General features: G+C 37.0%; 2 protein-coding genes across 3 annotated transcripts in view; one reads left to right on the forward strand and one right to left on the reverse strand.

The window, feature by feature from the left end:
* Positions 1–299: 299 nt before the first annotated feature.
* Positions 300–7,525, forward strand: LOC306883509 (uncharacterized protein). 2 transcript variants are annotated; one of them, XM_079438811.1, is made up of 6 exons: positions 321–442; positions 3,023–3,079; positions 4,608–4,691; positions 4,786–4,877; positions 5,080–5,252; positions 5,808–6,836. In XM_079438811.1, exons 3-6 carry the CDS (start codon positions 4,657–4,659, stop codon positions 5,859–5,861), a joined length of 354 nt encoding a protein of 117 aa, XP_079294937.1. In that variant the 5' UTR covers positions 321–442; positions 3,023–3,079; positions 4,608–4,656; the 3' UTR covers positions 5,862–6,836. The 2 variants fall into 2 exon arrangements, with proteins under 2 accessions (XP_079294936.1, XP_079294937.1); XM_079438810.1 differs by lacking the exon at positions 3,023–3,079 and having other exon boundaries at positions 300–442; positions 5,808–7,525.
* The window catches only part of LOC306883508 (copper-transporting ATPase 1-like), a 38,600-nt gene continuing 31,113 nt past the window's right edge, over positions 7,387–14,873 (reverse strand). Inside the window, exons 19-23 of the mRNA XM_079438809.1 lie at positions 13,636–13,778; positions 13,345–13,548; positions 10,659–10,776; positions 9,677–9,779; positions 7,387–9,092 (exon numbers count right to left, since the gene is read on the reverse strand). Coding sequence (XP_079294935.1) covers positions 8,819–9,092; positions 9,677–9,779; positions 10,659–10,776; positions 13,345–13,548; positions 13,636–13,778 — 842 coding nt within the window. The 3' untranslated portion in view covers positions 7,387–8,818. The remainder of the gene's footprint in view (positions 9,093–9,676; positions 9,780–10,658; positions 10,777–13,344; positions 13,549–13,635; positions 13,779–14,873) is intronic.

Below are 14,873 nucleotides of genomic sequence, written 5' to 3' on the forward strand. Positions count from 1 at the left end.
GCCAAATTATATAAAATAACTATGCAGGGGAACATTATGTTTGTAAATTAAAGGCCACATTAAAATATTCAAGGTTTTATCCAAGATTAAATATAAAGATTTACAAGATTGTATTGTTTGTGACATTGTTTGTGAAAATAAGAAAGTTTGGAAGGATTTTTTTCAGGATTGTAATTACACAAAAGCAAAAACAAATTAAACCACCTAATTTAGAAAAAATAAAATTTGGTCTAAAATCCCATAAATTGACTCTAAAGAGAGTCCTGCGGGATTATGACGTTGAAAACCTGAAAGTGAAAGCAGTTTTCTGATTGGTCGCTGAGAGGAGCATGTTTTGGGGTCAGTGTCTAAAGTAACTGGCCTAGAAAACAAATACTGCGTCCAACAACCGCGGAAATCTGAATTTAATATTCGGTATTATTGAACACCAGCACATTTGAAGGTAAGATCACTTCATTATCACTCAGATAAGGCATTGCTAAATCGTTAACTACGCTTATAAGTTTATTGTTATAGTGCGATTGCATCAGGTTATGTCTCTGAAATCCTCAGATCAGAGAATATAACTTAATAACGTGCTTGCTTGGACTGGTATGTAGGCTAAGTTCGTGTATTTTGGCAGTGTTGGCATCGCTATTTTTGTGGCCTGCCCTTGAGGATGTAACGAGGCGCCAGGTAGGATTTAAATCAAACTTCGCTTATCAATAAAACACGTGCATATACACCTATAAATTACTCATATATACATGTATACTTGGATGTTCAAAATATATGAAATACACGTGCACACTAATATGAAATCCATACCAATACATATTATGTTAGTAATGAATGCATATATACTTGTGAATAACTTGCTTATACATATAAACTTGACGCATGCATACACCTATAGACACTCGCTAATACATACAAACACGATCCATGCATATACACCCACAACAACACACGCACATACATATAAACTTGATCCATGCATACACACCTATAAACACTCGCATATGCATATAAACTTGATCCATGCATACACACCTATAAACACTCGCATATGCATATGAACTTGATCCATGCATACACACCTATAAACACTCGCATATGCATATAAACTTGACCCATGCATACACACCTATAAACACTCGCATATGCATATGAACTTGATCCATGCATACACACCTATAAACACTCGCATATGCATATGAACTTGATCCATGCATACACACCTATAAACACTCGCATATGCATATGAACTTGATCCATGCATACACACCTATAAACACACGCACATACATATAAACTTGATCCATGCATACACACCTATAAACACTCGCATATGCATATAAACTTGATCCATGCATACACACCTATAAACACTCGCATATGCATATGAACTTTACACACCTATAAACACTCGCATATGCATATAAACTTGACCCATGCATACACACCTATAAACACTCGCATATGCATATGAACTTGATCCATGCATACACACCTATAAACACTCGCATATACATATAAACTTGACCCATGCATACACACCTATAAACACTCGCATATGCATATAAACTTGATCCATGCATACACACCTATAAACACTCGCATATGCATATAAACTTGACCCATGCATACACACCTATAAACACTCGCATATACATATGAACTTGATCCATGCATACACACCTATAAACACTCGCATATACATATGAACTTGATTCATGCATACACACCTATAAACACTCGCATATACATATGAACTTGATCCATGCATACACACCTATAAACACTCGCATATACATATAAACTTGATCCATGCATACACACCTATAAACACTCGCATATACATATCAACTTGACCCATGCATACACACCTATAAACACTCGCATATCCATATAAACTTGACCCATGCATACACACCTATAAACACTCGCATATGCATATGAACTTGATCCATGCATACACACCTATAAACACTCGCATATGCATATAAACTTGATCCATGCATACACACCTATAAACACTCGCATATGCATATAAACTTGATCCATGCATACACACCTATAAACACTCGCATATGCATATGAACTTGATCCATGCATACACACCTATAAACACTCGCATATGCATATAAACTTGATCCATGCATACACACCTATAAACACTCGCATATACATATAAACTTGACCCATGCATACACACCTATAAACACTCGCATATGCATATGAACTTGATCCATGCATACACACCTATAAACACTCGCATATGCATATAAACTTGATCCATGCATACACACCTATAAACACTCGCATATGCATATGAACTTGATCCATGCATACACACCTATAAACACTCGCATATACATATAAACTTGACCCATGCATACACACCTATAAACACTCGCATATGCATATGAACTTGATCCATGCATACACACCTATAAACACTCGCATATACATATAAACTTGATCCATGCATACACACCTATAAACACTCGCATATGCATATGAACTTGATCCATGCATACACACCTATAAACACTCGCATATACATATAAACTTGATCCATGCATACACACCTATAAACACTCGCATATGCATATGAACTTGATCCATGCATACACACCTATCATCGTTCCACCACATCCCAAAGATGCTCTATTGGGTTGAGATCTGGTGACTGTGGGGGCCATTTTAGTACAGTGAACTCATTGTCATGTTCAAGAAACCAATTTGAAATGATTCGAGCTTTGTGACATGGTGCATTATCCTGCTGGAAGTAGCCATCAGAGGATGGGTACATGGTGGTCATAAAGGGATGGACATGGTCAGAAACAATGCTCAGGTAGGCCGTGGCATTTAAACGATGCCCAATTGGCACTAAGGGGCCTAAAGTGTGCCAAGAAAACATCCCCCACACCATTACACCACCACCACCAGCCTGCACAGTGGTAACAAGGCATGATGGATCCATGTTCTCATTCTGTTTACGCCAAATTCTGACTCTACCATCTGAATGTCTCAACAGAAATCGAGACTCATCAGACCAGGCAACATTTTTCCAGTCTTCAACCGTCCAATTTTGGTGAGCTCGTGCAAATTGTAGCCTCTTTTTCCTATTTGTAGTGGAGATGAGTGGTACCCGGTGGGGTCTTCTGCTGTTGTAGCCCATCCGCCTCAAGGTTGTGCGTGTTGTGGCTTCACAAATGCTTTGCTGCATACCTCGGTTGTAACGAGTGGTTATTTCAGTCAAAGTTGCTCTTCTATCAGCTTGAATCAGTCGGTCCATTCTCCTCTGACCTCTAGCATCAACAAGGCATTTTTGCCCACAGGACTGCCGCATACTGGATGTTTTTCCCTTTTCACACCATTCTTTGTAAACCCTAGAAATGGTTGTGCGTGAAAATCCCAGTAACTGAGCAGATTGTGAAATACTCAGACCGGCCCGTCTGGCACCAACAACCATGCCACGCTCAAAATTGCTTAAATCGCCTTTCTTTCCCATTCTGACATTCAGTTTGGAGTTCAGGAGATTGTCTTGACCAGAACCACACCCCTAAATGCATTGAAGCAACTGCCATGTGATTGGTTGATTAGATAATTGCATTAATGAGAAATTGAACAGGTGTTCCTAATAATCCTTTAGGTGAGTGTATTTTGAACATCCAAAAGTATACATGTATATGTGAGTAATTTATAGGTGTATATGCACGTGTTTTATGTATGTATTGATAAGCGAAGTTTGATTTAAATCCTACGTGGTGCCTCGTAAATATTAATTAGTAATACAGACATGGTTTTGTTATACTGGGTCAGATAATTAACCCGTTTAATCCCTATTTTTTTCCCCAGACATGAAAATATCCAAATGATGTGTCATTAGTAACCCTTTAAAATAATCAATAATAATAGTTATTATAAGCCTATTATTTATTTATTGGAAAAGTGTGTGAAAAATAGTGTTTTAATGTGTATAGTGAATTAACATTTTTTCTGCAGCCATCAAAATTGTTATATACCTCAGCCCAGCTTTTAAAAACTGTGTTTAATCACATTCTGGGGTTAGTATTATGCATAAAAACCCTTTTACAACACTGACAGGAGATAAAAGACAAAAAAAAAAAAAAATCAACATATTTCAAAAGTATTACTTTATTGTAACATATCATAAAATTGTTATAGTAGTGCTAGCAGCATTACAACATAAATATTGTAGCTTAATTGAAACATTTGAAGTATTCACTGTAAGTTTGTCATTGCATCATTTTAGCACAGCCTCCACTAACAACTGTGATTAGTTTTATATGTATAGTGTATGCACTGTATTATCATCCCACCGCTCACTATTGTTGCCATCAACATGTTTACTCAAACTTAATAATTGTGAAATCATATATTAATGCTATAGACACCTTAAAGATAACATACCAAAAAATCTTTTGTTTTGGAGCTTTGATGCAGCCATCATCTTCTCATGGTGCACACAGAAAATAAACTGCTCTGGTCATGTGACACGGCACGTTTGTCATGTAGCAAATATCATGTTTCTGATTTGTTGCAATGATATTAGCCTAATTGATTTTAATTATTTGAATCAAATTTTTGTTTTATAGGTTTAAGAGTGTGAAATCGTCTTTCAAGCACCTCCTGGAAACCGCTTGAATGGCCGGCGACTTTCATGGTTGGGGATCGAGAAGGTAGCTAATGTTTGCCTTCAGTTTCTCAACATGAAACTACACTTAAATTGACAAAGTAGAAAAGAGATTAATAACTGAATTTATCATTTTATAGCGTTATGGTGGACAAGCTGACACACTCAGAGACACCCAAAGACCGGGACGATTCAGATTCAAAACAGAAAAAGCAGCTCCTCGCTGTGCCCGGTAGGCCTAAGATCATATCTTTTTCTTTTTTCAAACATGTCAACTTTTATGTTTTATAGCATGTAAAAGTGCAATTATGTTTCATTACGTAATAGTAGGTTTTCTGCCCTTAATGCAACTTTTTTCAGTCAGAAACAGCTTTAGTGTTTCAGTTGTGCTTCAAAATGAGTGATCAGTGTAACCAGGTGTTATTATTGTACAGACGATCAATGGGTGAGGCAGAGGGTCCAGTCGATGGATGCAGTCATTACTTTCAGGAAAGCTGATCAGCCTTGGAGGCCTCGTCTTATCTCTGCTCCTCCAAACGCTGCTGTGAAATACGGCAGAAAACTGAGGAGAATCACAGACGAGTTTGACATTCTGCTCGATAACAAGGTAAGATGAACTAGGAGCAGAGAATGGTTTCAACTATTATTCAACAAATTCAGTCATTTGAGCCCTACCATGAGAACTTTCTTACAGCGGTGGCTAAAATGATGAGAACAGTAGTATTTCCAGCAGCTAATAATGGTTTTAAGTCAGTTATTTGTATCTTTTGCTGTAGTGTGTCAGTAGGAAACATCAGTTTACATTTCCAAACATTCATTTAGCCATTAATTGTAATAATCCAGTGAGATTGTTGTTTGATCTGATCATCATCCAGTCTGTCTGGAATGACTTGAAGAAACAGAACAAACTGAGACATTTGATTTTTCATTGTTCTGTTTCTTCAAGTCATTCCAGACAGACTGGATAATGATCAGATCAAACAACAATCTCACTGGATTATTACAATTAATGGCTAAATGAATGTTTGGAAATGTAAACTGATATTTCCTACTGACACACTACAGCAAGAGATAGAAATAACTGACTTAAAACCATTTTTAGCTGCTGGAAATAGTGTTAAATCATTTTGGCCACCGCTGTATATCCTTGTCTGCTTGTCAGATGAAGAGGATGAGCAGCAGCAGACCAGCATCACAGATCCGGCAGTATGCTTAAGCTTCCTCTGGAGCCATAAAGAGTCTGACGGAGAGAGGAGGTCATCCGCTACAGCTTCCCCCAACACTGCAAACCATGCAGCATCTTCAGCTTCCGTTTCATCAAACTCTTTTAAACACATATATATTGTTTAACAAGTGTTTGTTTGATTTGAAGATATCAACAAGGAAATTCCATATACATGGATAAATGACTCTCAAGCTCTAAACACTTAAAGGTGCTGTAATCTTTGACTGTACTAAAGCATAAAAATAGCATTTTATGTTTGCAGATATTTAGGAAACATGTTAAGTTCACACACTTGTTTCTCTGAAAAACAACACTACAGCCAGTTATTCTACTTTAAAATGCGTTCTGTGTCGGAATATCTGTTTTTGTTTTGGTGTGTGTGACTCCGCCCACTGGCAGTTTAACCAATAGGATTTGGACACCCCGGGTTGCCAGTACTGCAGCCATGAAAGCAACGAACTGGATCAGAGATCGCAGATTCTACCCGACCTGGAAAGCTTCAGCATGCATCTAAAAAAATTATTAAAACTCAGCTCAAATTACAGTATAAGGCTTGTCGCCTTGCATTGTCAAATGCACTCGTTTCTATTTTGTGTTCTCAATCTGGCAACCCGCTTGTGCATTGAGTCTGAGGACGACGGGGTTGTGAGAAACAACTCGCTCCATTATTTTGAATTTGGACTGAAATACTCATTTCTACTACTAGCTGTATTACACACTGCACCTACAGTTGTCTGTACCAGAGATGGGCAGTATTTTAATTAGATGTATTTGAAGTACTTTTGTATTTTGCTGGACAAAATTTTTTTTTATTTGTAATTAAATACTTTGAGAGACAGTATTTTGTATTTGAAATACTCAAAAAGTTCATTTTATTCTCAGATAATACAATATCTTTCTTCACAAAGAAAACTCTATTCTTGGCCTCCACGTCGTGCATTAAAATAGTTTATCCCTTATTTTATGATCTGTGTCTTGTCACTTTCATTCTGTTTGTGCTGTGGATTGTGTGGAAGCCTCTGATTCCTTGTGAGAGTAACCATACCTGGCCATAAAGCTCTTTCTTCACCTGTGTTAATAGTACTGCCTAAAATAGTTTTTGGCTAGATGCAAGTGAATCATATGACATCCTGTTGGATCCGGGTTAGTTCACCCCCAAAAAACCTGTTAGTTTGTGTCATTCCACTCCTGTAAGACCTTCGTTCATCTTTGGAACATAAATTAAGATATTTTTGATGACATCTGAGAGCTCTCTGTCCCTCTACAGTGACATGAACAGAGCACAAATGAGTTTTCTCTCATTTGAACACACAATGCAGATCAATATTTTCATAAAATAAAATTGAGGTTAAACCACTGAAGTCACATGGAGTACTTTAACGATGTATAAGTTGTGGAGGGAAAGCTCTCGGATTTCATCAAAGAGATCTTCATTTGTGTTCGGAAGATGAAAGAAGGTCATCTGGGTGAGAAAACGACACAAGGGTGAGTAATAATGACAGAATTTTTCTTTTTTGGGTGAAATAAACCTTTAATTCGTCCATGGATCCATCTTCCAACTGAAAAAAATGAAAGAATCTGATCTATGATTCACGCCTCTCTGCTGACAATAGACAAAACACAAAAAAAAGTAGTTAATGCATGTTGTCTTATTGAAAACTGTCTGTTTATTGAAAGAATACGATGCAAAACTACAATAAGAATCGTCCTAGATCACAATAAAACAATCAAGTGCATAAATCACAATTTCGGGATGTTTACATTGTCATTCCACTTTGGCAAAAACAAGCAACAATTAATCATTACTTACTAACGAGTGCACTTGTTTAGTTTGAAGACTGCATCGCTTAATTGACCTTAAATAATACAGTAACAAAACTTCCTCTAGGGTTATTTTTTTATATACACATTTTGGCTAATTTTCAAAATAATATTTCAAAAGCTTAGAATGTATTTCAGTAACCTGATTCAGGTCGTGCTGTGACATGTTGAATATTTATGTATCTGTTCAGGGCATTAATGCACAAACGGCTGTATAGAAATGTGCTACGCTCAGTCTCACAAAACACTGGGTTTTCAAATCAAATGAAGATAAAAAACTACACTTAAAAGCTTAAAGTTGATGAGCTAATGCACATTTAAATATGGCAAAGGCAGCTCGAGTGTTGCTGAACGATAAAATGAATATCTTAAAAGACATGGTTTAGCGTTTTCTTGATTACTAACATCACAAACGACCTGATCCTTCTCAGACAGCAGATCGATGATTTCTTTGGAATGTACTGCATCTTAGCACTTGAGGAATATGAAAACGTAGAGTTCATTTGTTCACCTTTAAAATAAATCTTCACTTTCCTTCATGTCCCACAAAAAAGTATATAATATACCATAAATAAAAGATGTAATAAATATTCACTTAACCATGATCATAAAACACAATCGATCACTTTTAAATTGCTGTTTTCACAAAAATAAAAAAAATATTTATTTTTTTGCAGTTGATTTTCTTAGCTAGATTGTCATCCTTAAAGGGCCAGTGCACCCAAAAATGACAATCCTGTTATTTATTCACCACTATGAGTTTCTTCTGCAGAACACAACAGAAGATATCTTGAATAATGTTGGTTCCATATTATTTTTTCATAGAATTTAGCAACAGTTTGGTTACAAACATATGCAAAATGTTTTGTGGCTAAACTCATACAGGTACAACTTGAGTGTGATTAAATGACAGAATTGTCATTTTTGGGTGTACTATCCCTTTAAATTGGCCAGCAAGAATGTAAATGTGAGACGTATGTAAACGGAGAGCCTCTGAAAGCCTTTAGTGATACGAATGGCCGGACTGCCAAAGCTGTGTAAGCTGACCCATGCAGCATCACAGTGACAAACCTCTCCTGAGGCGACTGAATCGGGACGCCCCTCGTCTACAGGCACTGAGGTAAAGCTCAGACCATCTCCTCCACGTAGTGAGCGTCTCCCACCAGCAGAGAGTGCTTGTCGGGCTCGCTGAGGGCCATGCTGTTCATCGAGTGCTTGTCGGAGCGCAGCGAGTTGATGGAGGCCCGGCTGTAGTTGACGAAGCGGTCGAGCAGGCTGAGTTTGGGCGAGGGCCGGCGCAGCTCTCCCATGCCGATGTGAACGCTGACATCCGACAGGCTGCCATGTCTTCTCACCTCGCCCAGTCGTCTCTCCAGTTTCTCAGCGCTGGGTTTAGTGTAGCTGCAGAAACGGAAAACGAGGGTCAAGTTTAGGGCTGGGCGATATAGCTAAAAATGATCACGACCTGTCGCAATAATCAATATATCGACTCATCACACAATATATGTACATGACCTCAATAATTTTTGGTGATGCAATATATTGCCCATTATATTTACATAAAAATGAATGTCACCATGTTTTTTGCATTCCACTTGCGCCGGTGCTATTGCTATTTTGTACATTGCCTATTTGTATATTATTCTTTTATTATCTGTGTCCTCCTGTTACTGTCTTTCTGTTGCACTGTAGAGCTTCTGTCACTATAACAAATTCCTCGTATGTGTAAACATACCTGGCCAATAAAGCTCATTCTGATTCTGATAGTTAGGGATCTGTGCCTTTGTGCATACGGACATCTCTGCTAAGCAGGGATTGTGTCAATAAATACCGATACTGTTTTATTGCCCAGGCCTAGTCAAGTTATCTTTCGATCATCTTAAAACACCTAAAGGAAACGCTTAAAAAGCTTGCTGAGCCCAAAATAACAACGCCTGTAAAAATGAATTATTAAATCGAACTGTGTGAAGATCAGAGAGGTTTACCATTTGAGTAGCAGGGAGGACAGCACTACAGACACGGAGGAGGCAGCCATCGCAGCAGAGCCCATCCAGGGCTGCAGCACCAAACCCACCGGCATAAACACACCTGCACACAACACCATCCAATAATGACACTCCAGCAATAATACAGTTCAGACTAGTGTTCGAATACTTTTTAAAGCATTAGATGCATAAATCCTGTGCTTTTTGCTGTGAGACCTAACTGATAAATTATTATCCAACATAATACTGACCTTCTAAGAAAAGTAGCTACACATTAAAACTTGTACAATAGTGTTTGCGTTGACATTTTATTCTATTGGGAAAAGAACTAAAACATTGGAGGAAAATTAATTCCGTCAGACTTTTTATTTTGGCAAGGATGCATTAAATAGATCAAAAGTGACAGTAAAGACTTTTATAATGTAACAATTCTCTTTTTTTTTTTCCAAATAAATGCTGTTCCTTTGAACTTTCTATTCATCAAAAAATTCAAAATAAAGTTTTAGCATTGATAATAATCAGAAATGTTTGTTGAGCAGTAAATCAGTATATTATTATGATTTCTGAAGATCATGTGACACTGAAGACTGGAGTAATGATGCTGGAAATACAGCTGCACATCACTGGAATATATTATATTTTACGATATATCCACATAGAAATCAGTTATTTAAAATTTTTACTGTATTTTTGATCAAATTAATGCAGCCTTGGTGAGCAGAAGAGACAATTAAAAACCTTACTGACCCCAAACTTTCGAACAATTTGGATGAATAGAAAATATAATAGCTAATTTATTATTTAGTTCAACATGACCAATATTTTCTGAAGGTTTTTAGAAAATGCACAGTCTTTTCTCTCACCATTTGTTGACTTCATTTCTTAAGCATTTAAGGCTCTATTCTGTACCCTGTTTGTGGAAAGTGCCAGTAATACTGCTATAATTTAATATTTTTATCTTATTTGGTTTAGTTGTTCTCACCTGCAGCAATGGGAATCCCCACAAGATTGTAGATCAGTGCAAATACAAAGTTGATTCTGATTCTTCTCACTGTCTTCTTAGAGAGGTCGATACTCCCAACAACATCAAGAAGATCATTCTGTTTATAACCAAAACATTAATAATAATAAAAAAATAGATGAATCAAAAAGTGCCATCTCATGTTAATCTAAACCATACAGTTTTGTGTTTGGGTTTAAAAAAGGGGGTAAGAAAAGGAAACTCATTTCTAGCCCTACAAATGGTTAAAAATGCTACTTTCGTAAAAATAAAGAAATATATTACTTAATTAAAAAAAATAACTTTTATATTCCAACATCCAAGTGCAAGCCTTCAGATCAGCAGGTTAACAACATTAATTCAGCTTTTTTTTAATTCAACCACAACATGTCTCAGCATAGCACAGCCATTAGTCTTCATTAGGTCTGCGACGATAAATCGATGCGGAATCGATTCATGGATCGATCCTGAGATCTTCCGAATGCATCGCTATTCTCTGTGGAATTGAGCTTAGATTTTAACAGCAGATGGCGCTCCACTCTGAATGCAGTCAGAATTGACTCGAGAAAGAATCGCGACGCATTCATTAGGGATGTAACGATGAAAATTGATTCAAATATGTGACGATTCAAATAGGTTGAGATACTAAACAAATCGCGATACGGTTGGAGTAGGAGTTTATATGAATGTATCTCTGAGGGGAACTTAGTAAAGTTTAGATGGCATTTTCTTTTCATCTTGCCTCTGAACGATGCATATTAAAGTAGTTTCATAAGCGTAGCTGTGCTTTGTTTATAGCGGTAAACACTGTATCATTGCTGTTCATAAGCGCCACCTGCTGGCAGAGAGTGACTCTGCATCTCATTCAGCTTTTGTTCAGATATGTTTTATGTAGTATAGTTTCACTAAACTAGGCCTGTTCTGCTTTAGCCAGCTGTGGGAGGAACTTGGGGGTAATCATCATGTGAAACCCCTGCAGAGAAGTTTAAAAGGGTTTCGGACCTCTGTTATCCTCTTTGGTTTTTCGTTGTGTTGGGCTGTTCTGTTGTGATTATTTGTTTGCTTTGGGATTTATGTTCTGCAGGCCTGTTTGTTATGTTGGATTGTGATTATTATCTTGCGTTAACCTAGTCTTTATTTTACTTTCCCATAGTGTCGTTTGTACATTTACATATTATGAGTTGTAAACTATATTTTTGTAAATAAATACTTGATTCATTTTGCGTTCTCGTTGCCTCCCTCATTTGTCACGGCTCTGAGCGGTAATTAAGAACACCGGTTTCTCCTTTATCATTATCTCTGACTCCATGAGCGAGTGCTCCGCGCGTCCGGTTTAGTTCGGTAATTCCATGGAGGGATTTATAAAATATATTTAAAAATAAATACGGTGTGTAACTCGAAGCGAGGGTTTACAGATCACAATGCAAGCGGGAGAAGTCTCATATTACGGTCGGTCATCACAACATGCAGGATCAACACTGTTCATGTATCGCAGGGTATGATTAAATTAATGTACATTTAACCAGTTTAATATGGAGAGGCACTGAAATGTAGACCTTTGTTTATGTCGTTTTGACCTACACTGTACAAGACGCGAGAACAGTCCGCTATTTAGGTTTGTACATTAGCATGGACTCACTAACTTTAACATTAGCTAGTTTTAGCCAGAGATACCTTGCTAAAGCACAATATAACAGTAATGTTCTGCTTGAGCAGATGAAAATTGTAACTTAATGAGTGTATGACAACCAGAAAATGAACGTTTTTGTCTTCATTTGGATTGGGGTTGAATACTTATGGACATTTTGCTCTGTTTTGTTTGGATTCAGGAAATGTAATAAAATAAATTATATTGCCCATCCTCTCAGGATACCTGGAATCAGTGTACAAGTACCCCAGGCACATCGTTTATCCATATTTGATGCACAAACCCCATAAAACCGATGCGAGCTTCGGATCGTCCAATGTTTCTCTATGGCGCTGAAAGCTAAAGATGTCCGACTTCCGCTCTCCATGCAACTGATACTCGACTGCCATTGGCTAGTCTACGGTCGAGGGGAGGGGCTTTTTTTTTTCTAAAAATTACATTATTAAAATAAATATAAATAATAAATATTTACAAAAACTCAAAAAATTTAAATACTTTGTTTCTAAACAATTTAATTATTGAGAACTTTATATTAAAAAAATAAAAATAAAATTATGCATTTTAAGGAAATTAATTCATTTTATGATAAATCCTGGTCGCTCCACTTGACCTTTTTTTATTCATCTAGATGGAAAAACACTAAAATCACTTAATTTAAAATTCTAATATGAATTTATGTGCACACAACATTCTTAATGTAACAATTGCAATAGATATTATTATTTTTGTATTTGTCAAAAATCCTTATGTCATAGGGCTGTCAAAATGGCTGAAAAACTAAATTCGAATTATATTAGAATTTAAAAGGCATAATTTCATAATTTGTTTTGACAGCCCTAATGTCATTGACCCATAATCGCATTTTCTATATAAAAAATCGTGAGAAAATCAAATCGTGAATCGAATCGTGAGTTGAGTGAATCGTTACATCCCTAGCGTTCAGAAAATCTCAGAATCGATGCTGAATTATTTCTTGATTCGCGATGCATCAGTTTATTTTCCCAGCCCTAGTCTTCATACCCTGATGAGCACCACGTCGGCTGCCTCGATGGCTACATCCGTGCCCGTGCCTATAGCGATGCCCACATCTGCCATGGCCAGCGCCGGCGAGTCGTTCACTCCATCGCCCACCATTGCCACACGTTTCCCCGCTTGCTGGAGCTGCTCCACTTTCGCCACCTTGTGAGACGGCAAGACTTCGGCAAACACCTTCTTGATGCCCACCTGGAAAAAAAACACAACCTCAGCTGCTCAAAATCACCGCTCCTAGAGAACAATTATTACTGAAGGGAATGTTAAAGGCTGCTGTACCTGGGCAGCGATGGCTCGAGCTGTTTTGCTGTTGTCTCCCGTCATCAGCACGACCTCCAGCCCCATAGCTGTGAGAGTATGGACGGCCAGCTCAGCCTCAGGCTTCACCGTGTCCGCTATGGCCACCATTGCACAAAGCTCATCTGAGAAGGAAACAGCACACATGCTCAAAATAGCACATTTATCAATCTTCAACTGCAATTCATTAACCTCCATTTGTGACCCTGGACCACAAAACCATCAGTAGCACAGGTATATTTGTAGCAATAGCCAACAATACATTGTATGGGTCAAAATTATCAATTTTTCGGTTACACTTTATTTTAAGGTGTCCTTGTTACGGTGTAATTATACATTTAAGTACTGAGTAATATTAATTAACTACTATATAGGTGGGTTAGGATAAGGGTTTGGTTTAGGGTTACTTGCATGTAATTATGCATAATTTATTGTTATTATAATAGTAAGTGTATATGCAACGTGTAACAAGGACACCTTAAAATAAAGTGTTACTGATTTTTCTTTTATGCCAAAAATCATTAGGATATTTCCGACCGTAAACATATTAAAACTTAATTTTTGATTAGTAATATGCATTGCTAAGAACTTCATTTGAACAACTTTAAAGGAGATTTTCTCATTATTTAGATTTTTTTTTGCACCCTCAGATTCCAGATTTTCAAATAATAGTATCTCTGCCAAATATTGTCAATGTAAAAAAAAAAGGACCTTTATGACTGGTTTTGTGGTCCAGGGTCGCATTTCATTTAAAAACTTCTTCCCGTATTGCTGTATTATTGCTCTTAAAAGCTGCATTTCAAAGTGACACTAAACAGTGGATTTATGTACGTTCATGTCGGAATCAAGATCACATTTTTGATCATATTTCTCAGTTTAATGCACATGAACACCACCATTAGGACTGCACGATAAACTGTATTTTAAATTATGATCATGATTTTTTCTTCTTTCTACTTCAGTTTCTACTTCTATTTTTTCTACTTCAGTTGTGTTGTAATGAATCTAAAATATATGAAAGTCTAATGTTTATCAGTACATTACAGAAAATAATGAACTTTATCACAATATGCTAATTTTTTGAAAAGGACCTGTACATGCTCTCTCTACATTATGGAAAAGGTGCTGATGATATGAAAACACCAGCAAACATGTAAGTTTAAGTAAGAGTTTTGAGATCTCTACTGAGATATTTTGCTCAAATGAAAGTGTAATACAGC

Source organism: Barbus barbus, assembly GCF_936440315.1.
Source record: "Barbus barbus genome assembly, chromosome: 17".
Taxonomy (NCBI): domain Eukaryota; kingdom Metazoa; phylum Chordata; class Actinopteri; order Cypriniformes; family Cyprinidae; genus Barbus; species Barbus barbus.